The sequence below is a fragment of the Salmo salar genome, chromosome 12, assembly GCF_965601325.2.
Source record: "Salmo salar chromosome 12, fSalSal1, whole genome shotgun sequence".
In the NCBI taxonomy this organism is placed as follows: domain Eukaryota; kingdom Metazoa; phylum Chordata; class Actinopteri; order Salmoniformes; family Salmonidae; genus Salmo; species Salmo salar.
The window spans coordinates 38,253,773-38,280,953 of NC_138302.1; the positions used below are offsets into that span (position 1 = coordinate 38,253,773).

The 27,181-nt window shown below is 43.2% G+C and overlaps 1 protein-coding gene across 1 annotated transcript in view; it reads left to right on the plus strand.

Annotated features, from left to right (window-relative positions):
* The window catches only part of LOC106564807 (inactive tyrosine-protein kinase 7), a 39,449-nt gene extending 13,245 nt beyond the window's left edge, over positions 1–26,204 (plus strand). Inside the window, exons 2-20 of the mRNA XM_014131224.2 lie at positions 9,225–9,521; positions 10,479–10,581; positions 10,966–11,150; positions 11,379–11,526; positions 13,370–13,500; positions 13,794–14,060; positions 14,530–14,666; positions 16,861–16,996; positions 19,522–19,641; positions 20,046–20,195; positions 20,622–20,766; positions 21,171–21,298; positions 21,626–21,823; positions 22,237–22,398; positions 22,547–22,800; positions 23,154–23,234; positions 23,571–23,722; positions 23,984–24,162; positions 24,644–26,204. Of these exons, the coding sequence (XP_013986699.1) occupies positions 9,225–9,521; positions 10,479–10,581; positions 10,966–11,150; positions 11,379–11,526; positions 13,370–13,500; positions 13,794–14,060; positions 14,530–14,666; positions 16,861–16,996; positions 19,522–19,641; positions 20,046–20,195; positions 20,622–20,766; positions 21,171–21,298; positions 21,626–21,823; positions 22,237–22,398; positions 22,547–22,800; positions 23,154–23,234; positions 23,571–23,722; positions 23,984–24,162; positions 24,644–24,804 (3,134 nt within the window). The 3' untranslated portion in view covers positions 24,805–26,204. The remainder of the gene's footprint in view (positions 1–9,224; positions 9,522–10,478; positions 10,582–10,965; positions 11,151–11,378; positions 11,527–13,369; positions 13,501–13,793; positions 14,061–14,529; positions 14,667–16,860; positions 16,997–19,521; positions 19,642–20,045; positions 20,196–20,621; positions 20,767–21,170; positions 21,299–21,625; positions 21,824–22,236; positions 22,399–22,546; positions 22,801–23,153; positions 23,235–23,570; positions 23,723–23,983; positions 24,163–24,643) is intronic.
* Positions 26,205–27,181: the final 977 nt, after the last annotated feature.

Sequence of the window (27,181 nt, forward strand, 5' to 3'; positions counted from 1 at the left end):
CCTAACCATAAACATCAATGCCTTTCTTAAAATCAATACACAAGTATATATTTTTAAACCTGCATATTTAGTTAATATTGCCTGCTAACATTAATTTCCTTTAACAAGGGAAATTGTGTCACTTGTCTTGCGTTCTGTGCAAGCAAAGTCAGGGTGTATGCAGCAGTTTGGGCCACCTGGCTCGTTGCGAACTGTGTGAAGACCATTTCGTCCTAATTAATTTGCCAGAATTGGACATAATTATGACATAACATTGAAGGTTGTGCAATGTTATTAACAGCAATATTTAGACTTAGGGATGCCACCCATTAGATAAAATACAGAACGGTTCCATATTTCACTGAAGAATAAACGTTTTGTTTTCTAAATGATAGTTTCTGGATTTGACCATATTAATGACCAGGAAAGGCTCGTATTTCTGTGTGTTTATTATATTATAATTAAGTCTGATTTGATAGAGCAGTCTGAATTGCTCATAAGCATTCATTCAAACGGCACTTTCCTGCATTTGCCAGCAGCTCTTTGCTGTGCTTCAAGCATTGCGCTGTTTATGACTTCAAGCCTACCAACACTAAAGTACCTATTAGAACATTCAATAGTCAAAGGTATTTGAAATACAAATGGTATAGAGAGAAATAGTCCAATAACTACAACCTAAAACTTCTTACCTGGGAATATTGAAGACTCATGTTAAAAGGAACTACCAGCTTTCATATGTTCTCATGTTCTGAGCAAAGAACTTAAACGTTAGCTTTTTTACATGTCACATATTGCACTTTTTCTTCTCCAACACTTTGTTTTTGCATTATTTAAACCAAATTGAACGTTTCATTATTTATTTGAGACTAAATAGATTTTATTGATGTATTATATTAAGTTACAACAATACTGAATGAACACTTATTTTAATTGTCATTATTACAAATATATATATATATATATATACACACACACACAAAAAAAGCAGATTATTTTTTATATATCGGCCGAATAATCGGTATCGGCCTTTTTTGGCCCTCCAACAATCGGCATTGGCGTTGAAAAATCATAATCAGCCGACCTCTAGTTTTTGACTATAATCACGAAAGCTAACATAAATTTGTCCAACGTTAACTTGCTAACGTTAGCTGAGCCAGTCACTGAAATCATCTTTGACTGAAATGGTGTTGCTAACTAACCAGCTACTTAGTGCTGCACACAATGTTGACTCTCCAGGAAGTTACTGTAGCTTGTACTGCTAGCTAATGCTTACATTATGAGTTTTCATGAAACAGCTGTTCTTCTGCCACGAGTCATTGCAGTAGCTTCCCGAGTCAGCTGCTGTGCTCAGCTGACCCAACGATACGATTGCGGCTAAACATGCTGATCCTACGGACTGATTTCTGATATCTCAGTTCTTCATAATTGTGGGGCTGCATGTCTACAACTTCAGGGTCATTTAAATAGGCTATTCCAAACTTTTCTGTCATTTATGTCAGTAAGGTAGCTATACAGGTGATCAAGTCACTGCACTGGCAACCAACGTCCTTGCACAGCCTTTGTGCAGGAGATAGCCACCGGTTTTATTTGAAAAAATGTGCTAACTATTAAATCACTGTCAACATTTTGCTAGCTAGTTATTCTTCCTATTTCATGGAAAGTCATGCAAGAGCGCAGTGATGTCAAATTAGTAACTGTTTTGAATTTTTTGAATTGCGGATGCTCAATGTTAAAATTTGAATGAGTTTCTCATCCTACACGAGAGACCGGTTGAGGAACGCGCATCGCGGAGGAGTGACGCCATCTGACGTGAGACATTGACTGTGTGCCACAGACTGACCAAGATTCTGCATGGCCTAATGTTCTCCCAGCAACCAAATCACTGGTATCCTGCACCTCTGCATCGTGGCCCCTATCAGATTGGATTTAACACCAGCCCCCTCCAGGTCTCCCCTGTTGTCTGTCAATCAGGACTGTGTCATTAAATGGAGGGTGACTTACTCCTACTGCACTGTCCCAATGGACTGCAGTCCCGCACTGGTTAATCTTAGTATCTGTAGGCATTTCAGAGCGGGCACCTGTTTAACCATGTCCAGCTTGACACTGTGTCCCTCGACTTGGGAGCAGCTGCACAAACACCTTCCTTCTCTGCCCGGGCCCTCCGCTTTGCCTTGTTAACCCCCACCTACCCCCTTCGACTGCACCCCTCCACACAACCCTTTATATGGCAGTTTGTCTGAGGGGTGCAGGCCCAGTGTGATACCCCAGGCCCAACTGCCTTGCCTGACTATTAGGCCGTTCTGGACTATTAGGTTACCCCAGGGAAATCAGCAGCTGAAATTGATAAGTGCTCTAATAAATTGCCTTTTCGCCCTCGACAGCCACGTAGCTCGATGACTTATTTGTTTTTTTTGTATGCTCCCATGGCATAATATCAAATTGATGAGATGAGGACAATTGGAGATTCAGTTTCCACTGTTGTATATTTGCATAACGATGCTCCTCAGCCTTGCGAACCGTGGGTATGGTGAAACATACCTTAGTAATAATTGTGGCAAGCTCGAATTTCTGTACAAGGCTGTTGTCATTTATGGACCCCCCCCCCCCCCCCCCCCCCCCCCCCCTCAGTGTCCGGTGGGTCAAATCACTCTGGTCATATTTCACAGGGTGGTTTTGTTTTAACCATGGCTCAATTTAATGCTTGGCTCCTTTTTAGTGGACAGATGGTCCAAATCAACTCTACGCCATTGTTAAATATGAGTCTGCTTATATCCATGCATCCATGGAGTCATCCTTACCCCTGATATATAGCATCGAAATTGGTCCGTTTGAAATTACATTGTGGGCTTCCTCTGTTGTAAGGTAACATTCTCATTTTTATTATGCAGTTTGCCATTGTGGTCTCTCCCAGCCGTCTTCACATTCCACAGCATTCTGTGTCTTGTGAATTAAACCTAAAATGTTTCTGTGCCAATCTTTCCTGCCTACTGTCAATAGTGCTTGGTGGGAGGTCCCTGCATCCGCAACCAAGCCTTGTAGGTATCTCAAATGGAACTGGTCACAGACCCAGTATCTTTACACCAGAGGGTCATTGACCGCTGTGCATCAAAGCCCTCCTTTGTGAGAGAGAAGGACAAACCACAGGAGCTTTTTGGCACTAACAGAGCCAAGTTGAACTTTGAGACTAGTAGGGTACCACTATACGAGCTGGAAGAGAAAGACCAGTGCCCTAAAGCTCCTGGTGCATAACTTATACCGAATGGGCTTATATCGATTGACATCAACTTATTTGCATCTTCAGGTTCACATGAATATTTATTTAGCTCAATCTTGGGAGGTAGGTTATGTTTGATCAGATCCCAGATGTGATGTAATGTGCAGCGTTTTATGCAGCAGCAGGTTCCATTTGTGGTTCATGTTTCAGCCAATCAGGTTTGCTTACACTCGGTTAGTATAGTTCCACTGCTCCAGTAACCATGAATGCCACCTTTGTCACTTCGAACTCTAAATTCCTGCCCTTGAATCAAGGAAGAGGTTTAGGAATGTTCCAGTGCCAGGCATTTCTGTAGAGGCTAGGGTCCTCACCTAGATACTGATTTTGTAGACACTTTAAATGTGCAAGATCAAATCAAATGTATTTATATAGCCCTTCGTACATCAGCTGATATCTCAAAGTGCTGTACAGAAACCCAGCCTAAAACCCCAAACAGCAAGCAATGCATGTGAAAGAAGCACGGTGGCTAGGAAAAACTCCCTAGGAAAAACTCCCTAGAAAGGCCAAAAACCTAGGAAGAAACCTAGAGAGGAACCAGGCTATGAGGGGTGGCCAGTCCTCTTCTGGCTGTGCCGGGTGGATATTATAACAGAACATGGTCAAGATGTTAATGTTCATAAATGACCAGCATGGTCAAATAATAATAATCAGTAGTTGTCGAGGGTGCAACAAGCACGTCCGGTGAACAGGTCGGGGTTCCATAGCCGCAGGCAAAACAGTTGAAACTGGAGCAGCAGCACGGCCAGGTGGACTGGGGACAGCAAGGAGTCATCATGCCAGGTAGTCCTGAGGCATGGTCCTAGGGCTCAGGTCCTCCGAAAGAAAGAAAGAAAGAGAGAATTAGAGAGAGCATATTTAAATTCACACAGGACACCGGATAAGACAAGAGAAATACTCCAGATGTAACAGACTGACCCTAGCCCCCCAACACATATACTACTGCAGCATAAATACTGGAGGCTGAGACAGGACTCTGAGACAAGACTCTTGCCATTCCTGATATCTCAGAGAATCTCATGATTTTGAAATTCTGTTGAAAATAAAGCCTACTGGACTCCAATGGTCCAACATGATGTTCTGGTAAATGTACCATGTCTGGTCAAACAATTCTTTACATGAAACAAATGTTCTAGGCATCATCTTTCTCACAACCTAGCTTAGCTACACTCTGCACAGTTGATTCCATACAACATGGCGAGTCACCACATGTCTGTTGATTTAATTTCTTTGGCGAGTAAATTTCCCCAGAGTCCAATCAGAAGAGACAACAATGGCGACAAACAGACTGACGGTGCACGCTGGAGGTCACACGAACATTCACCCTGTTTATTTTCCTGTGGAAAAAGTGCAGGCAAGATGTACACATACAACCCCCGAACTGTCCACTGCATTTTCATGCGAGGAAAGAAGACACATTTCCCTGATTTTTAAGTCAACACTGCTAGGGGGACCATGCAGGAAATGTTCGATTTCTCTGTGGCCGCTAGTTCACCACTTCTTATGATAAAAGTAGGCATCACCATTCTTTTGTTTTCTGAGAGAACATCCGAATGAACTCTTATCTTTAAATAGAAGAGGTCATTTATTGAATAGCCTAGATTTTGGTTTGTTTATCAATTGCAATGGCTCTTGAATGACACCATCAACAGGCTCTTTTTATATATATTTTTGTTTAAAAAAAATCTTTAAAGGGTGGATCAGCTTTAATATTGCGGATAGGTTGTTGCTTCCATCAATGCAATTGCCTGTGTCATTTCCAATCCCCCATATTTTTGGGGGAAATATATATATATATATATAAAACACACACAGAATTGAAGTCGGAGGTTTACATACACTTAGGTTGGAGTCATAAATACTTGTGTTTTTTAACCACTCCACAAATCTCTTGTTAACAAACTATAGTTTTGGTAAGTCGGTTAGGACATCTACTTTGTGCATGACACAGGTAATTTTTCCAACAATTGTTTACAGACAGATTATTTCACTTATTATTCACTATCACAATTCCAGTGGGTCAGAAGTTTACATACACTAAGTTGACTGTGCCTTTAAACAGCTTGGGAAATTCCAGAAAATGATGTCATGGCTTTAGAAGCTTCTGATTGACTCAAATGATATCAATCAGCCTATTGGAGGTGTACATGTGGATGTATTTCAAGGCCTACCTTCAAACTCAGTGCCTCTCTGCTTGACATCATGGGAAAATCAAAATAAATCAGCCAAGACCTCAGAAAGAAAATTGTAGACCTCCAAGTCTGGTTCATCCTTGGGAGCAATTTCCAAATGCCTGAAGGTACCACGTTCATCTGTACAAACAATAGTATGCAAGTATAAACACCATGGGACCATGCAGCCGTCATACCGCTCAGGAAGGAGACGTGTTCTGTCTCCTAGAAATGAATGTACTTTGGTGCAAAAAGTGCAGCAGCAAAGGACCTTGTGAAGATGCTGGAGGAAACGGGTACAAAGTATCTATATCCACAGTTAAACAAGTCCTATATCGACACAACCTGAAAGGCCGCTCAGCAAGGAAGAAGCCACTGCTCCAAAACGCCCATAAAAAAGCAGACTACGGTTTGTAACTGCACATGGGGACAAAGATTGTACTTTTTGGAGAAATGTCCTCTATTCTGATGAAACAAAAATAGAATTGTTTGGCCATAATGACCATCGTTATGTTTGGAGGAAAAAGGGGGAGGCTTGCAGCCGAAGAACACCATCCCAACCGTGAAGTATGGGGGTGGCTGCATCATGTTGTGGGGAGGCTGCATCATGTTGTGGGGGTGCTTTGCTGCAGGAGGGACTGGTGCACTTCACAAAATAGATGGCATCATGAGGAAAGAAAATTATGTGGATATATTGAAGCAACATCTCAAGACATCAGTCAGGAAGTTAAAGCTTGGTCGCAAATGGGTCTTGCAAATGGACAATGACCCCAAGCATACTTCCAAAGTTGTGGTAAAATGGCTTAAGGACAACAAAGTCAAGGTTTTGGAGTGGCCATCACAAAGCCCTGTTCTCAATCCCATAGAAGATTTGTGGGCAGAACTGAAAAGGTGTGTGCGAGCTAGGAGGCCTACAAACCTGACTCAGTTACACCAGCTCTGTCAGGAGGAATGGGCCAAAAATCCACCCATCTTATTGTGGGAAGCTTGTGGAAGGCTACCTGAAATGTTTGACCCAAGTTAAACAATTTTAAAGGCAATGCTACCAAATACTAATTGAGTGTATGTAAACTTCTGACCTACTGGGAATGTGATTAAATAAATAAAAGCTGAAATCATTCTCTCTACTATTCTTACATTTCACATTCTTAAAATAAAGTGGTGATCCTAACTGACCTAAGACAGGGAATTTTTACTGGGATTAAATGTCAGGAATTGTGAAACTGAGTTTAAATGTATTTGGCTAAAGTGTATGTAAATTTCCGACTTCAACTGTGTATATACCTTTTTTTTTTATTATTCCCTGCAAACCCTGCCACTTCTCCCCCAATTGGAGTAAACTAATAAACAACACTTAGGCTTCTACCTTCACTTTATAAACAATCTATTTTACATTAGTTATTTTTTGTTTTTAGTCCTTCCTCTATTTCTGATGTCCATCCAGTTTGATTTATATTTGTAACTGTGCTATTTCACAAAAGTTTTGAACCTATATACATTTGACAGACCCTGTATGTTTTACATTGGTTGTCTTGTTATTAGTCCCACCCTTCAGCTCCATTCAACAGGCTCTGTTTTTACACTTGTTGTGACTTGTAGTTTTGAATAATGGAGGTCTGAATAGACTGAATAGCTGTAGCCTACATTGCAGCAATGGCTCCCTATTCTCTAGTCTGTTCAGTTCTTCTGAGTCTTGGTACCCTCTTAATCAAGAGTATTCCCTGAGAGGATCCTGTCTCCATGGCAGCAACAGGCACAGATAATGGCTTGTCCTGCCCCTCTGGCTGTGCTAAGTTTGGAATGTGGCCTCCCCTGTAGAGGAGTGAGCTAGACCGTGGTGTGTGTGTGTGTGTATATCACACACAGTCTAGCTATATATATATTAGTGGATCACAGGATGTGGGAGAGCTAGTACAGAGCCAAAGAGATGAGTCTTGGGGGCATTGTTATTGGGCACCAAGGGCTACTCTCCTTTCTGTAGTCTCAATTAGACTCCACTAGGTACTTACAATGATAGAACCACTCTCGAAGCAGTGAGAACACAGCGTGTTGTGTACTTCCAGTGTGTAATTGACTAGAGTTGTGTGGCTAACAAGGCTGTGGGCTTTTAATTTTGGATGGACAGAGGGGGAGCATGATAGCCCACCAGAACAAAGTCATTGGACAGGTCATCATTGTAAATAAGAATTTGCTTTTAATATACTTCAACTTTCTTTTATTAATACAGGTAAGTAAAATACATGCATGTTCAGACACTTAATCGGTGTCACTTTTGCCGAGTAACCCAGGAGTCCCATTCATCCAAGGCTGAGGGGTATGAATGAATACCTCATCCTCTTGAAGCCGGGCAGATGCCACTCCGCATTCCATCCCCTTCGTTGGTATGCGCTCTCGACCTGTGACGTGTTGACATTGTGTCCATGTGTATTAAAAAGAGACAGAACTAGGTGCAGCCGCATTGGGCACAGTTGAACTGTTTTGTTCAGGATTTGCCCCCCCCCCCCCCACACTTTGTAAAACACAGCAACCTCCACACCAACAGAGGCCAAATGCCAAAGTAAGGTGGTATGCATGCCAGGGTGGAGTGAGGGGGGTCAACTAAGTGATGGCACAGTGCCCGCCTACCTACAAAAACATTAGGGGAAAACACTATCAGCTCAGTTGAGTGCCAGTCATTCATCCTTTCTGCTCATTAAAAGTGTAGCCTACTTGTGCTATTTATTTATTTGTATTTAATTTTTTTCTCCTCCCCCTTCTGCTCCATGGGAAAGAAGAGGCTTTATTTCCCACTCCCACTGCAGACTGTCCCGCTCCCAGCGTGGGCCTTCGCTCGGCCTGGGCCCCAGTAACCAGTCACTGGAGCGAGACAGACTGCCGTCTCGGTCTCAGGCAGTCGTCTGTCTGGATGAATGGGCAGCTCTGAATTCCAGACAGGCCCTGCCAATCACTGAGGATCAGTGGCACTCTATTCAACGTCTGGGACATTGGGAGAAAAACAAATCCGTCATTGAAATTCATACTTAGTGTTACTAGCATTTATTAATTTGACGGTACACACTTATTATTCTAGTAGTTTGACTTGAGCCGCTTGTGTAACTCATTTTTTATGCACACATCTCCCATTGACATCAATTAATGAGTTGCGCTCAATTTGGAATCTGGACATTTTGAATGCCTCTTAAACAAGCCGAAAGGACAACATAGTATTGTTTCAATGTAATGAGTGGCAATGTCCTATAGGGTGTCCTATAATGGCTTATACTGCACCCTTAAAAGGATAGTTAACTTTTCTGAATGTTTTTGTTATTTACAGCTCACCTAGGGTGTTGTGTCATCCAAACCACTTTGAAGTTCATTGGTGGGGTGTTTAGCAACATCCAAAATCTCCTGGCCAGCATTTGTTGTGCATGTAGCAATGCAAGTGGAAACTGATGATCTTGCAGGAGACGTGGTTATTATTTGGGATGACAGAGTACATACCTGGCATGTCACTCAGCAAGAGGAGGGAGGCCGAGGAGTTATGAACCATGTCTAGAGAAACTGGGGCCCACGGTCTGTCTGCCGCACACCTGGGTGTTTGTCTTTTTGTCTGTCTAACTGCAGCACACCTGGGTGTCTGTCTCTCTACTCCCAGCTGCCATTGGACAACTTCATCTTTTCAAGGAAGAAAAATAAGATTTAATTTGTATGTGCATTAAATACAGGCTCTGTTGCGAACCAAATAACTTTTGGGTTTAGCGTTACACGTCAGAGCTTAACAACTAATTCCTTCTAACTTTTTCTCTCTTCTCTCCATCCTCCAGTTCTCACTGTTCACGCCGCCTCCTTCCACTTCATCAAGGAGCCCAAGTCCCAGGATGCCTTGCACGGCCGGAGTGCCATGTTACGCTGCGAGGTCAGCGACGCGGAGAGCGTGAGTTACATCTGGCTGCAAAACGGCGATGCGGTGAACGACACGGAGCGCCGCTTTCGGGAGGGAGGCAACCTCAAGTTCACTGCTGTAGACCGCGTGCTGGACGCCGGGACCTTTCAGTGCCTGGCTGCCATCAATGCCACGGGAGAAGAGGAGCACTCCACCGAGGCGTCCTTCAACATCAAATGTGAGTTCACTTAAATACTACTAAATTTTACTTACTTAATTCTCATCAATGTAAGCCCTTAAATCAGTGTTTTGCGTTCTCATAACCAAAATACTGTAAATAGATGTGCAATTGTTAAATCTATACAGATGTTTCCGATATTGATATGACTCAATCTAGCACTCAAAGTAAGCATGGGTGACAGTGTAATAACAAATGATAGGCATAATTATATATATGTTACTGCAATAATTTTGCCAAATGCATTGAATTGGCTGCACAGCAATGCGCAATTTGACCTTATGCAACACAGCAATTAGACCTTATGCAGACCTACCTGTTTTGATTATTGACAGTTGCCTTGCAACCATAGATTTAAAGTTATTTAGTTTTATTCTTCCAGCTGTCAACTCAATATGCATGTCCTCCCATGTGTGTCTCTACAACCTCCATCTATATAACAGGTATCAAACACATCTCCTGAAGCTCTAAGAAAACGCTGCCTCATACTTATGAAGACTCTTACGAGAACCAGCCAGTGCTTTCCTTTTTCTAACTCTTATTTCCACTGGACCAAAGAACGAAGTCACGCCCGCGTGAGAGGTTATTTTGAGTGCGGGGCGGACAATGCTGTCCTTTATGTCCTCTGCCAAGATGGACCGCTTGTGAAGTTGCAGCGTCCGGCTGGTCTGGCTGGCTGTGTCACAGAACAAGGAAGGTCAGCTTAAAGGGAAGGGGCTGTTTTGGTAGCTGGCGCTAAGTTAGCCGGCCAGGTGTGAATGGCTGGTTTGTGTTAATGAGCAGCAAGAGGGGGTTTGACAGCTTTTTTTTTTTTTTTTTCACTCCTTTTTTAAAATCCTCCGTCTCTCCCTCTTCCTGTTGTGCTTGCTCTCTACCTTCTGCCTTTTTTGTAACACTCACTCTACCTACCTCTCTCTATCGATCGATAGATAATGTCTTGATCTGTCTGTCACACAGGGCTAGAGAGTGGTGGTGTGACCCTGAAGGATCCTGCATCAGAGCAGGACATCGAGAGCTCTGCCCCTGTGACGTTCAGGTGCAACATCGATGGACACCCACGGTGAGAAACACAACCGCAGCCTTAAGGTGTCCGCATGCTTCCCAGTCGCAACTCTTTGGATGAGTTAATGCATATTAAAACAGACAAACACTACTATTCCCCCTTTTTCAAGCAAACGTCTTGAGTATGTGAGCACACTCGTTCAGCTAGCTGAACTGAAGCATTCTGACGCCTTTACAAGACCCCACGTTGCCTTGTGTTTTCACTGGACTTTCATTGTGTTATGTAGAAGGATGCCCACTTGATTTTGTCAAAACTACAAAGTAAATATACTGGTCACTATTGAGGACTGATTTAACCACTATAGCATTCATCAGTCTCTCCACTTGTTCTTATGTGCCAACTCACTCATGCATATTACGTAGTCATGTCTTCCTCCCCCAGACCAACATGCCACTGGTACAGAGACGGCGTGCGCCTGCCGGAGAAGAGCCATCAGATCAACAACAAGGAGCGAACACTGACCCTGCCCAGTGCCAGCCCAGATAACAATGGCCTCTACTATTGCTGTGCCAAAAATCCAGCCGGGCACGTGTGCAGCAATGCCAACTTCACCCTCAATATCATAGGTGTGTATATGGACAAAGATTCAACAAAGAAGAGGTGAGGAGAGATTGCAGTTTTCCCCATAGTTTAATTGCAAAGCAACACCCAGCCCAACTGGCATCAACATAGTGAATAGAAGCCAGAGCTGAAGAGAGCCCTTTGACCTTTCTTATGTACTGTATACCTCTTTCTCAGTCTCTTCATACCACACACTCACACTATCACCCCCCCACCCCTTACCCTCTGTATAGATAAGAGTTTCCCTCGTCCCGTGGTGGTTCCTGAGGACCTGGTGGTGATGAGGAATGAGGAGGCCCTCCTTAACTGCCTGTTCACCGCCGAGCCCCCTCCCACCCAAGAGTGGTACCACCAGGACGAGCTCATCACTAACAAGTCCCGGTAAGACTGGGTTGATATATACACATACATACATTACCAGTCAAAAGTTTGGACACACCTACTCATTTTTTTTTTTTTTACTATTTTCTACGTTGTAGAATAATAGTGAAGACATCTATGACAAGACAACTATGAGAACACATATGGAATCATGAAGTAACCAAATAAGTGTTAAACAAATCAAAATAGCCACCGTTTGCCTTGATTACAGCTTTGCACACTCTTGGCATTCTCTCAACCAGCTTCATGAGGTAGTCACCTGGAATGCAATTCGATTAACAGGTGTGCCTTGTTCATTTGGAATTTATTTCCTTAATGCGTTTGAACCAATCAGTTCTGTTGTGACAAGGTGGGGGGTATACAGAAGATAGCCCTATTTGGTAAAAGACCAAGTCCATGTTATGGCAAGAACAGCTCAAATAAGCAAAAAGAAACAACAGTCCATCATTACTTTAAGACATGAAGGTCAGTCAATGCGGAATATTTCAAGAACTGAAAGTTTCTTCAAGTGCAGTTGCAAAAACCATCAAGCGCTATGATGAAACTGGCTCTCATGAGGACCTCCACAGGAGAGGAAGAACCAGAGTTACCTCTGCTGAAGAGGATAAGTTCATTAGAATTACCAGCCTCAGAAATTGCAGCCCAAATAAATGCTTCAGAGTTCAAGTAACAGACACATCTCAACATCAACTGTTCAGAGGAGACTGCGCGAATCAGGCCTTAATGGTCGAATTACTGCAAAGAAACCACTACTAAAGGACACCAATAAGAAGAGACTTGCATGCGCCAAGAAACACGAGCAATGGACATTAGACCAGTGGAAATCTGTCCTTAGGTCTGATGAGGCCAAATTTGAGATTTTTGGTTCCAACCGCTGTGTCTTTGTGATGCAGAGTAGGTTAATGGATGATCTCCGCATGTGTGGTTCCCACCACGAAGCATGGAGGAGGAGGTGTGATGGTGTGGGGGTGCTTGCTGGTGACACTGTCAGTGATTTTATTTAGAATTCAAGGCACACTTAACCAGCATGGCTACCACAGCATTCTGCAGCGATACGCCATTCCATCTGGTTTGCGCTTAGTGGGACTATCATTTGTTTTTCAACAGGACAATGACCCAACACACCTCCAGGCTGTGTAAGGGCTATTTGACCAAGAAGGAGAGTGCTGCATCAGATGACCTGGCCTACACAATCACCTGACCTCAACCCAATTGGGATGGTTTGGGATGAGTTGGACCGCAGAGTGAAAGAAAAGCAGCCAACAAGTACTCTGCATATGTGGGAACTGTTGGAAAAGCATTCCAAGTGAAGCTGGTTAAATGTGCAAAGTTGTCATCAAGGCTAAATGTGGCTACTTTGATGAATCTAACATATATTTTTGATTTAACACTTCTGGTTACTACATGATTCCATGTGTTATTTCATAGTTTTGATGTCTTCGCTATTAATTTACAATGTAGAAAATAGTAAAAATAAAGGAAAAACACTTGAATGAGTAGATATCTCTATCTCAAAAGTATACCAGATGCGTGATGTCTCCTTGATGTGAATTACAGTTTGAAGCAGTCTCCACCATATACATCCACTCTATGGCTGTGTGTGCTTGTGCATGTTGTGTACCTGTGTTTATGAATGTTTTAGATGCGTGTCGACATTATGAGGTGAATTCTGCAAACCGCTAATGTTTATTAGTATCTCTTCCAAGAGTCCTTTTAAAATGTACAAATATACAGAAAATGTAAAACAAACAGCGGGTCCTCTTTCCTGAGTTGGCCAACTTTCCAGAGAATATTCATAATGAAGTCTGTATTTTGTTGTGACCTGCTTTCTCTCCCTCCCTAGGTTGGTGATGTTGAACAATGGCTCCCTGCTCATCACCCAGGTGAAACCCAGAAACACTGGGCTTTACAAATGTGTGGCCAAAGGTCCCCGCGGACTCCCTGTCACTCTGGAGGCCACCGTGAACCTAGCAGGTAAGGGAGCGCATGCACAGTTTTGACACACTGCCTCAAGACAGTTGTTTGAATCCTTCAGTTTATGTCTAACTTACTGAACCTTGTCACAGTTTAACTCCATTAATAAATGTTATCCCTTGCTAATCTGCACTATCTTTAGCTGGATTGGCACGGCAGGGTCAACAGTTCCACTCTACAGTTGAGTGGTGTACTGTATTGCTTTCATGATTAGGACACAATATTCGTTTTGCGGTCTTAATTCATGGTTTTTGTTTTCTGATGTCATGGACTATCACTCCCTTCCCTTACAGAAATCGAGGAGATGGGCCCCAGCCAGAGCCAGGTCTTCTCGGCCAACTCCCTGGAGCGGGTATCCTGCCGCCCCCCTCGCGGCCACCCAGAGCCCGATGTTTGGTGGGAGTGGGGCGGGGAACGAGTTCCCTCAGAGGGCAGGGTCTACCAGGACGGACTGGAGCTGGTCTTCAGCCCCACCCAGGGGGAAGACTCAGGATTGTATACCTGCGTGGGCCAGAACAAAGCCGGTACCAGGAGGCAGGAGCTGACCGTCACCGTGGCCAGTGAGTATAGACCTCAAGCCTGACCAAGACCGTAAAGGTTTTTCATACTACTGAGCCAAACCAAGCTGGTCTGGTTACACATCCACAATTGTCTCTGGAACCTTGATGAAAAGCACAATGTGAAATGAAAATATCAGAACCAGCATAGTTTAGATCAGGTCAGCAAGATGGTGTGAAAAGGATATTTGTGGTCAAAACGGAAGAAAACTGTCTAAAATCGAGGGAAGCAGGGAGGTAGTATGTAAACTTGTCCAATAAAAAAACGCTAATTTCTGTTTTGTAACATATTGCTACAGTGTGCCCTAATGAACACGACCCAGGTGTTTCACTGTTGAGGCGGCGGGATTTGGACAACTCTGAAGGACTGTGGCTCTCCAGGAGTGTGGCGTTTGTTGTGACCTGCACCCGCTGAAATGTATTGGGTGTAGACACTACTTTTGAAGAGATGCTAAATGTGTGTATCCCCTAGCCCCTCCGGAGTGGGTGACAAAGCCAGAAGACAGCCAGCTGGAGGAGGGCCTCCCTGGGTACCTGCATTGCCACACCCGCGCCACACCCCAGCCCGAGGTTACCTGGTACCGCAACTTCATCCCCATCACCACCGAGGTCAGTCCTGTGGTCCGAACTGTGTGTCCTGATCATTCTGAAAAGAAGTGGGAATATACACTAAGAACTACTATACACCGAGTGTACAAAACATTAGGACCACCTGCTCTTTCCATGACATAGATTGACTAGGTAAATCCAGGTGACCGCTATGATCCTGTATTGATGTCACTTGTTAAATTCACTTCAGCCAGTGTAGATGAAGGAGAAGAGACAGGTTAAAGAAAGACTTTTAAGCATCCAGACAAATTGTGTATGTGTTCCATTCAGAGGGTAAATGGGTTAGACAAAATATTTAAAAGGATATCTAGACACAACTGTGGGAAGCACAGGAGTCAACAGGCCAGCATCCACGTGGAACACTTTCGACACCTTGTGGTCAACGCTCTGATGAATTGAGGCTGTTCTGAGGGAAATGGGGGTGCAACTCAATATGTCATGTTTTGTACACTCAATGTATATACTTATATTTACATACGGTTCTGGACATTGTTAACCTCTTTCATCTAGGCGTTCCTCTAGCGGAACCCCGTTCCGCCAGCGGGGTCCCCTAGTCAACAGCCAATGGGATCACATGGCGCGAAATACAAAACCAGCTAAAATACCACAATTCAATTTTCTTAAACAATCAACTATTTTACACCATTTTAAAGATAAGACTCTCGTTAATCTAACCACATTGTCCGATTTCAAAAAGGCTTTACAGCGAAAGCAAAACATTAGATTATGTTAGGAGAGTACATAGACCAAAATAACCACACAGCCATTTTCCAAGCAAGCATATATGTCAATAAAACCCAAAACACAGCTAAATGAAGCACTAACCTTTGATCTTCATCAGATGACACTCCTAGGACATTATGTTATACAATACATGTATGTTTTGTTCAATCAAGTTCATATTTATATCCAAAAACAGCTTTTTACATTGGCGCGTGATGTTCAGAAAATGTATTCCCACCAAAAACTTCCGGTGAATTTACAAAAATACTCATGATAAACGTTGACAAAATACATAACAATTATTTTAAGAATTATAGATACAGAACTCCTTTATGCAATCACTGTCAGATTTTAAAATAGCTTTTTGGCGAAAGCACATTTTTCAATATTCTGAGTACATAGCTCGCCATCACGGCGAGCTATTCAGACACCCGCCAAGTTCGGGGCAACCTAAACTCAGAATTAGTATTAGAAATATTGTATTACCTTTGCTGATCTTCGTCAGAATGCACTCCCAGGGCTGCTACTTCCACAAGAAATGTTGTTTTTGTTCGAAATAATCCATAGTTATGTCCAAATACCTCCGTTTTGTTCGTGCGTTCAGGTCACTATCCAAAGGGTAATGCATGAGCGCAATTTGAGACACAAAAAGTCAAAATGTTCCATTACCGTACTTGGATGCATGTCAAATGCTGTTTTAAATAAATGTTTATGGTATTTTTAACGTAAAATTGTGATAATATTCCAACCGGACAATAGTGTATTCATTCAAGGAGGAAAAGAAAAAACAGCGTGCTCGCAGGAACGCGCATATCCAATCTCTTTGTCCTCAGGCAGACCACTCAGAAACTGAGCTACTATACTCTGCCCAGAGACAGTGGAAGGCTCAATCCACTTTCTGAAGGCTTTAGACAGCCAATGGAAGCCTTAGAAAGTGCAACGTAACAGCACAGATACTGTAGTTTCGAAAGGGACTAGAAAGAACTACATTTCTCAGATCCTACACTTCCTGGTTGACTTTTTCTCAGGTTTTTGCCTGCCATATGAGTTCTGTTATACTCATAGACACCATTCAAACAGTTTTAGAAGCTTCAGCATGTTTTCTATCCAAATCTACTAATAATATGCATATTCTTGTTTCTGGGCAAGAGTAGTAACCAGTTTAAATCGGGTACGTTTTTTCATCCGGCTGTGAAAATATTGCCCCTATCCATATCCGGTTAATGAGACATTCTCTCGCAGTGTTACACCAGGGTCAAGTTCATTTAAGAATAATCCATGTATTGAAATACTTTTCTGAAATATGCCCCTGACGCTGCATTTTACATTCACTTTAAAGCCCATGTTTTTTACTGTGCTTCAATACAGATTAACTTTTTAATGCCCAGAACAGTAAATATGCATAAAGGTGCAATCTGTAACTTTCATTACCTTTTTAACCTATTGTTAACCCATTATCTTTTGACTGTAGGACATTCGCTTTAAGCTGTACCCCAACGGGACCCTGAGGATCAACAGTGTGGAGGTGTATGATAACCACTTGTACATGTGTCGGAGCCAGACGGAGGCCGGGAGGGTGGAGGGCCGGGCCCGGGTCTTTGTACTTGGTGAGTGTGCACATGCGTAGGTGTGAGTTTGTAAGCGAGAGAGACAGCATGCAAGTGTGTGGTAGTGCCATGATGTGTTCGTGGTGTGCCCTGTGTGTGAGTGTACAAATAACTTTTGTGTGAGTGTCATGTTATATGCGTGGGTATCAGGGTTTCCATTAGCTGGTAATTGCCGGCTTTTGGCCGATTTTCAAATAAATTAAATGCCGATTAAATAAAACTGTAGCCGGCCAAAGTGTCCGGGGCTGCCCTGCTGAGGAGAGAGGAGCCTTGGCCTAGGCTACTGTTGATTATGAAGATTGAGGCCTTTTTCATTGAAGTGAAATGAAAGTTAGAGAGTAGTGAAAAGCCTATAAGGCAGGGCTCCAGACTGCGGCCATTTAGTCTCATTTTGTCTGTATGAGTTAAACTGTATTGGTCGCATTGGTGCGAGCTGCACATTCATTCACCTCACTCAAAACGTCCTATTTCTTTAGGGGGCTAAACCATGATTTGGTCAAACAGTGAAGTGCATTATCCTCATGATTCCTGTAATGAAAGTGTCTGCCTACTTGCCGCTGTACTGGTTTCGCTGGAGCCTGCTGCTGTGTCGAGCGAGCCACGCTTTCCTTTCCCGGGGGAAAAAATGCTCCAGGAGAAAAAAAGTGTTCTGATTTGTATAACATTTTAAAAACCAATTGCAGGTAAAACACAGCTATCCTGTTGTCACCGGTGGTGTGAGGATGTTCTCAGCTTTCTGTGATATACTTTTTATTTCTTAACTTTCCATTTTGAGCTCAGTAGCAACTATTTTACAAACAAGATATTTGATATGGCTTTGCGAAACGGAGTGCATGAGCTGTGCATAGGCCTCATTGAGCGGTAGGTTACAACTGCAAAAAAAATTGGGGACATTAAATGTACTGTTAGATTTATACATGGCTACTAGCAGTGGGTATTCAATTTAGAGCTAGTGATCTAGCTCATGTGTTTTGAGTTTCCACTTACTCAGGTGGTGAATTAGCCCCAAATAAATTAGTCTATGATATTAGATCACATAAAGATGCAGGCAAAGTCACCTCTGTTGAACCCAACCAAAATAAAATTCTGAATCCCTATTTTAACAGTAAAATGTAACAACAATAGTATAATTTTCTACTCAAAATGCATGACAATCACTGGAGTATGGTTGGACAAATATTTTGAATCACATGAATAGATGAAAAAAAAAGATGACGTGATGAAACAACTTATTACTTCAATACCATCTCAGTAGTCTAATACACGTTTTAATAAAGCACTGAATTACTTTATAAGATGATAGGCCTACTAATTTGTCCTATTGCGTGATGCCGTGAAAATATTTGGTGTGACCAAATCATGGGTTGGTGCCACCAACTGAAAAACTTAGTGGCACCAGTGCCAGCAGGGGAAAATGTTAGTCTGGATCCCTGCTACAAGGGGAATGTCCTCTGTATGGACAAGCTCTAATATTGTAGTGGACAAAGATGAGATGAATGTTGGCGCGGCCAAATGCAGGCTGCAACTTGCTATTCAGGTAGAGGGAATGTTGGAACATGATGATGATGATTATTATTATTTTAATTGTCATTTGTTATTGTAGGCCTATTTTATTCATCTAAACCAGTTCTTTAAATATGCAAAACATGTTTTGTTTCATTCTGTTGATACATTTTTGTTGGCTAAATTAAGTTCGATCTGTCTTTTTAATTGTCTGCTCTGTATTTAGTTTAAGATGTGTTTAGTAGGCCTGTTGTAAAATAAATATCATTAGCCTATTGTTGGTAAGGTAAGCACTAGCCTTTCTTGTTAATTGCTGCAAATATAGCTTGTTCCAAACCTTTTTGAAGGTTTAAACCAGTTCACAAGTGTTTTGTTTCATTCTGTTGAGACATTTTTCTTTTACTTACTTTTTTACTTACTTTTTACCCTAATAACGTTTAGAAGCTTTTGTGAAGGTTTGGTGGGGTGTAGCCTATTATACTTCAGGCCTATGATATGAAGGCTCCAAATGACTCCGACAGTTGAACTTGAGATGAGGAAGAATATTTTAGGCCTACCAGAGTTACCACTATAATCTTTCAATATAACGCCTGTCTTTATAGAAACATATTCTGATAGAAATTTACGAATTAGCCCCATTTCTGAACGCATATATCTGTATAGCAGACAGTCGCCTATCTGTTAAGTATAAAGAAATTCAGTTTTACATATGCTACACATCGAAACACAAGAATAAATAGTGTTGTGTAATTAGTTTTATAGGCTGTTTTTAAGGACATGTAAATTTCTCTCTTGGCCAATATCGCTGATTTATTGATGACGCTGGAAGACGTAATGGGTTACGCGCCATAACGCATATGGATGACCGGTAAATGTATAAAATGTCAGAGAAATCTAAGTCTTCCTGGTCACTTGTACAGCGCCAAATTTTCTAACGGAAACCGTGTGTGTCTTTTGTCTGCATGTGTGTGTCTGTCTCTACTCTGTGCTCTGTCTCCAACACGTTTGTCTACTTCCTCCAGAGAAGCTGAAGTTCACCCCCACCCCCCAGCCCTCCCAGTGTCTGGAGTTGGACAAGGAGAGCACTGTGCAGTGCTCCGCCAAGGGCCGCGAGACCCCCACCATCCAGTGGACCAAAGCAGGTGGGTGTTCGGACCTCCTTGCCTGCCTTTGTACGTGTGTGTGTCTGAGTACTGTGTTACTCAATCCAATCCAAAATCGACTCTTAGCTCCTACCCCTTGTACCTAGACACTTCTAGTTGATCTCAAAGGATAGCACGGGTGTAAGCAATATGGTAATAACTGCCTAGCTTATTGGAATAGTCAGGTTTTCCGCCATATTTCTTACTCCCATTGTTTCTACCAAGCTTATTGGCATAGTTAGATTTTCGGACCGATTTTTTTATTTTTTTTGTATATTTTTTTTACACCTATTGTAGATGTAAATGTGATTTCTAAATGGGTTTTGTCTATGTAAACTGTGAGCTGTGCTCCACTTGTAGGACAGTAAACGTGAATCCTAATCTCTAATATTCCCCACATGCAGATGGCAGTGAGCTGCCGGAGCATGTAGTCCAGACCGGCGGCGTGCTCCACTTCGCAAAGGTGACGAGGGATGATGCAGGCAACTACACCTGCCTGGCATCCAACAGCCTGCAGGGCCAGATCACAGCCGCCGTGCAGCTCACCGTAGCAGGTATCCCTCCACTAACACTAGTGGCACCAATGCAGGTCACAGACACACCACAAAGCTGCCACCTATACAACCAGACACCACACAGACCAAGGGTCCTCCGGTTGTCGTCCTCTACCTTTAACCAGAGATTGATTTCTACCTGTGAAAAAATGTGTATGTATGCTCCAGCCAACCTGTGACAGTAATTAAGTTCAAGGGTTAGGTTTAGAAACAAAAACTGCAGTACTCAAGATGGCAGAACAAAGTTGTGCACAGCTAATGTAGACAAACCCCAAATGTTTCTCTTTTTTTTACCAATGATTTCATCAACTGTGCTAATGCCACCATCACCAAAGCTGTCTCCAGACTCCAACGCAACTAAATCCATCTTAACCAACACTTCTCTTCCACTATTTATTTCTTTCCTTCTCCTCCTCTCTCTCCCAGTGTATATAACATTTAATATGGAGCCGGAGCACACCACTGTTTACCAGGGTCACACAGCCATTCTGCACTGCCAGGCCACCGGCGACCCCCAGCCCTTTATCCAGTGGAAGAAGAAAGACAAGTTCCTGGAGCCTCGCAAGAGCAGGTAGAGAACCACAACTGTCTGTTTTGTTAAGGCCCAAAGTCATTGTGTACTATTTGGTTTCTCATTTGTGGGTTTTTCGTTCTGAACACCGTGCTAAACGGAATGTTTGGATAGTGTGTTTTGCTAGTGACATTTTCCCTACCATGATAAGAAACCATCTAGCCTTTGCCATATTGCCATCAGCCAGTCCCAATTCCCTTCCTATGCCTTCCCTTAGGTCGAACCCTTCATTATTTGCAGTTCTCTAAGGTAAATGCAATATGGTGGAAGCTCCTTATACCTCGAGACCCCTCAGATCAAGGCCAATTGGAAGGGAGTGAAATAGGACTGGAGTAAAGGAGGGAAAGGAATTAAATGCAGCCACGGCCTCACCCCTGTTTCCTCCTCTGCTGTTTGCTCTCCAGGTTTCAGAAGATGCCCAACGGCTCTCTGGTCATCCACGACGTGAGTGTGGAGGACACGGGAAGCTTCACATGCATCGCTGGCAACAGCTGCAATATCGGCCACACATCGGCAGAGCTCTATGTCGTAGGTAAGACACCAGGGGATAAACTGATGAACTTTGTGTGCCTGCTGCAGCTGTCTACAGTATTTTTAAGGTTGTGGTAGGTGGAGGAAATTAAACTAAATACCTCTTGGAGCTTGAATGTGTAATGGCAGTAACAGGGTCAAGACAAATTAAACATTTCAACACTGCAATGTCTCATTTAGAAAGGATGTAATTGAGTGGCGCCGTCTTGAAGTGTCCACTTGACATCTGAGGCTGAGATGGTGATTCAATAGACTCCAATAGAAGACTTTAATTCAATAGAGAAGCACATCACCTGACCCTTTCGTGTGTGTGTCTGCGTGCCAACAGAGAAGCCCGTGCACCACTCGTTGGAGGAGGACGAAAAGGCGCCCTACAAGATGATCCAGACAATCGGCCTATCGGTGGGCGCCGCCGTGGCCTACATCATCATCGTCCTGGGCCTGATGTTCTACTGCAAGAAGAGACGCAATGCCAAGAGACAAAAGGGCCCAGAGGCAGAGGAGGCCGAGACAGAGCACCTCAATGGTCAGCGTTCACAGTCGATTCCATTCAGTTGAATTCGGTAGTGTCTAGTTTTCCTGGTAGTATGAGGAGAATTGAGTTGAACTTTATTGAAAACATTTAAAATATGTGTAGTTGTTGTACTGCATGTACATATATTACTAGTGACGGGCACTGATATGTAAAGTCAATATCGGTATCAGTTGCATTTTTTTTTTTTTTTTTTAATATGATATCAATTAATGGCAAAAATAAATAAATGTAAACACCACAACTATGTGTTAGCTTCCAAAACAGAACTGTTTCAAGTGATGCTTAATTTCCATGTCTGTGTTGCTTTAACGTTTCTTCTACCTAGAAATAAGAAGAGTATGTACAAGCAATCAGAATGTTTAGTTACTGGTATTGAAGGATGCCATTTTGTCCTGGCACTACAGGGGGCACGGTGCAGACCAACGGGCAGGCCACCGCTGAGATCCAGGAGGAGGTGGCACTGACCGACATGGGCACCACAGCCAGCAGCGCCAACAACAAGCGCCACAGCAGCCACGACAAAGGGCCCTACCCCCGCGCCAACCTGACCACCATCACCACTCTGGGTATGGAGCAATGCATGCGCACACACACAGTCATTGTAAATAAGAATTTGGAAAAGTTGTCATTTGTTACTAAGAATTGGTTCTTAGTTGACTTACCTGTATAAATAAAGGCTATATACAATCATACTGATTCCCTTGTCCTACACAGGGAAAGGTGAGTTTGGCGAGGTGTTCCTTGCCAAAGCCAAAGGCCTCATGTCGGCAGGAGGAAGAGGCAGTGAAGATGAGGAGGAGACAGTGGTGCTGGTGAAGAGTCTGCAGACGCGGGACGAGACCCTGCAGCTGGAGTTCCGCCGCGAGATCGAGATGTTCGGCAAGCTGGGCCACCCCAACCTGGTGCGCCTACTGGGCATGTGCAGAGAAGCCGAGCCCCACTACCTCATTCTGGAGTACGCTGAATTGGTAAGGAGGGAGCTACCTGCTTACGCTCCGGGGTGAAGTTTCTCCTAGGTAAAGATCTAGGATCAGCTTCCCCGCCCCCAACCCTTAACCATTAGTGGGGGAAATGCTAAACTGACCCAAGATCTGTGTCTACAGGCAACTTAACTTCACCCTACTCCCTACACACACACACTTTATGTATCCTACATGGCAGTCAATTGCATCATTGAAATACATGTGCATTGATAAAATACAGATTTAAAATATGAGCTACACATTGACCCCAGTGCAGTGAAAAACATGTGTGGGTGTCCTTTAAAAAAAAATTCATCCATGATTTAGCATCGACCCCAGACCTGTGTATATGTTCCTAGGGGGACCTGAAGCAATACCTCAAGATGTCCAAGAACAAGGAGGAGAAACCCAAGTCCCATCACCTCAGCACCAAGCAGAAGGTCAGTTTACACACACACACACACACACACACACACCACACACACACTCAAAAGAACGCATACATTAGCATCTTAAACAGGTCGTGGCTTCAGTGCAGTAGGCCAGGATTTGGTAGCTGGTGCTTACAGTAAGTATCTCCTGTTGCATCATGCCACTGGCTTTCACTGTGCCTGTTGGACCACTCAGAAGGAGAAACTTATGGTTAATAAGATGTGATTTAAAAAAAAGCCATTAAAATGCTTAAACACGCACACTAACTCACTCACTTGAAGACACACACATGCTTGAAAACACAGCGATTTAATGCTTCCTATGTCCCACTCTCTCTCCCTCAGGTGGGGGTGTGTCTGCAGGTTGCCCGGGGGATGGAGCATCTATCCAATCAGCGCTTCGTCCACAAGGACCTAGCCACCCGCAACTGTCTGATCAGCGCCAAGAGACAGGTCAAGGTGTCTGCACTGGGGCTCAGCAAGGATGTCTACAACGAGTAAGATTATATTGAATTAAATCTTGATTTAACTAGAAAAGATCCCTTGCGGTTGAAAACCACATTTAAGGTTTTGATTAATTTCGATGAATCCAGTCACAGAATAATTGTATCGATAATATAGATTTCCCAAAGCAAGTCTCCATTTAAAGAGACCTGTGATATGTAAAGTGATGAGCTATGACAGACTAAATTAACTGTGGCGCCACCCAATGGCCAAACATCACCCAAAGATCAACCTCTCCTCCTCTCCCCCTCCAGTGAGTACTATCACTACCGGCAGGCGTGGATCCCTCTGCGCTGGCTGCCCAGCGAGGCCGTGTTCGAGGATGACTACTCCACCAAGACGGACGTGTGGTCCTTCGGCGTGCTCATGTGGGAGGTGTTTAGCCTGGGGGAGCTGCCGCACGCTGCGCTCGACCACGACAAGGTCCTCGAAGGTGAGGGCAGTCGAACAGGATCTTGGAAGTGTTATTGTTATTGAAGGATGCTACTTCACCCCAGATGGGGATAGAGGTAGAAGACCACTATTCCAGGGTCACATATTTTGTCATCCTCCTAATGGGTTACTTTACTAACCTTTGCCTGCTCATTGTTGTTTAAAACCACACAATGCACACAAGATGTCACGAAAAAAACCTTTATTTTTTTAGTACAAAACAGTTTTCACATGTTCACATTGCGGTGATGTTTATTGTGCTCTCCTGTTCGGGTCCTTTCAGAGTATTGGTCATGAGTGAAAGGATAGTGAGGTATAAATGTTATTTTGGTTCCCATCTATTTCAGAGTTTCACTCTAACCCCCACACATTCTTTCCCTCCATGTTTTTATTTCTCTATCCCTCCATCTTTCACCCCTTTCCCTGCATCTCACTCGCTCTCAACCCCATGTGTCTTTCTTTCACGTCTTTCCTGCTACCAGAGCTGAGGGAGGGCCGGGGGAAGCTGCCCCTGCCCCAGGGTTGTCCTTCTCGGGTGTACAAGCTGATGACTCGCTGCTGGGCCTCCAGCCCCAAGGACCGCTCCTGCTTTAGTGACATCGTCTCTGCCCTCAGCGAACTGCCTTCCGAGAGCAAGGTGTAAAACACACGGCCCAGGTGCACAGTTTGTGTGTGTAAGGGTATGAATGTGTTATCAATGGGGGAGGTGACGTGTGTGTGAGAGCGGTAATGTACGTGAAGGACGTATACACGTTGTTGTTGTGCATGCATGTATTGGCCTTTTGAGTTTGTGTGTCTAGCACTCCAGGACTATCCTACTCTGCCTGGTTGGCCTCTGTAGTTAGCGTCTGCAAGAGCAGAACGAGACTCTTAACAACAAGGAACTTTGGTTGCATTTGAGGACCCAGCCGAGAAGAGATCAACATCCAATGAGCTTCTCCTTCTCTATAGATTAAAATGACTATTTTTTACAATGAGGACTTATATTCTGCCTTAGCAGGTCAAATGGTGTCTAACATTTTAATCTAGAAACTAATGACAGTTAACGTTGGCATGGTTTTCACCCCAATTGAATCTTTTCTGTTACTCATGTTTGCGAATGGACAAGACAAAAGGGACATTTTCTTCCCAGAGCCAAACGGGACATGAAGGTACAACCTCTTCAGGAGTAAAAATCTAGTGTCTCTCACCCTGTTAGATATGATCAGAACAAGGTAAAGGGCCAGCGGTGGCATTATTGAACTTGTGTGGAGTTTAGCTGGAGTGTGGATGGAATCACCACTCACAACACTAGTTTTCCTTGCCTTGAAGGTAAATCTTTGGTTGATTTTAAAGTATAGTTGTGGCAGTATATGGACCCTGAATTAGCTTCAACATGCTATTTTGGAGTTAAGGTAACTGATCATCTAAGCTGTAGCATTATAGGCTAGCTATTTTATAAAGGCCATCCTGTCATGAACAGTTTTGTACTCCTATCAAAGATGTCTGAATGTTACTGCTCCATTTGCCCATCAATCATCCAATCCTAACGCGACCAGAGCTTTTCCAATCAGAGTGGGAGAAACCTTTCTTCGTAGACATTCGTCTAAAAGTGCTTTGTATACATGCTTAAAACATGCACTGATCACAACTATACCTTTTTTGTTTTCTAGAAGGATTGTTTCGAGACCTGTTAACTTATTTTAAAGGTCCTGTTTTGTATTTTTTCACTGTATAGAAAGGTACTAAGCTTCTTTGATATCATTTTTTTATGTGTGAGGCATTTTATGATTTGTGTAATAGTTTGTCTTTTTTTTATCCCCAAAAAATTGAATTAAGGTTCTCCTGAATTGAAAAAAATGCCTGGCAAATGAAGGACTTTGCATCAGATTGCTGTCTTGCTATTGTTTTATATTTACTTTCTTGCTTTTGTTTTAATATTTACTTTTTTACTTGAACATTTTTATACATTGCAGTTTTCTATTTTAAGTATGTTTATACAAATGCATATTAGCCATGGCATATACATGGCGCTGGTCCAATAAAATATTTGTTGTAAATGTACCTTTTTTTGTTTGTACGCCGTTTGGGAAATATTGTGCATACAACATTATTAACAAATATAAGATCTCGCTGATAACTTGTAGAGTTTAGCTTGAGTAAGAGTACACCTTCAAAAATATCTATTTCAACAGTTTAACAAAAAATAACCCTCTGCAATGATATTCACGCTTTGTCCAAATCTGATATTTATCCAAAGTTAATATCAGTATCAAACCCAGCAAGTCAGTATTTTTTTGTTGAGGGTCAGTCCAGCTTGCAGAGTGATGGAGGATGAAGATCTGTGAATCCTAAATCCAGCATAGTGTGGCTCCGTGAACGTGATGTGGAATGCATAATTAGGGACACTTGACCCACGTTCTGAATCGATTAGGTAGAATCACAGGTCGTCTCTGGGCAGTCCAGATAAACCGCCTCGACTGATGAGCGCAGGCCAGCTCCACCATTTCTGCTTATCGTGGTCAAATTAGTAACCAGGTAGAAATCTCAGGAGGAAGGATGGAACTTGATCCCCCAAGCTTTGCATTTTGCTCCATGTACTCTCTCCCTTACTCCTAACCCCTTCTGTTTGGACATCATCCCCCCCCCTGATATGGCTCTGGGTTTCTCTCCTATAGTCCACTCTGCGTCCCAGTAGCAGCAGCCCGATGGCTGCTCTTGACATAACAACCCGTAGGGATTCTGAGGTTCAAAGGGAGATGTCGGCTCCCAGGCTTCCTAGCTCATCCTCCTGGTTTCCTCTGTCCTACAGTGTCAGCCGACATGCATCCAAGGGACACAGAAATCTCTATCAGACTGCTTATATCATTTGTGACAGGTAATCCCTATGATCTGTAACAATACATAATATAACCATGCGGTGAAAATTACTAATTCAAATACGTTTTCCCTAGCTACAACTTTTTTCCCTGTAGCTCAGTTGGTAGAGCATGGTGTTTGCAACGCCAGGGTTGTGGGTTCGATTCCCACGGGGGGCCAGC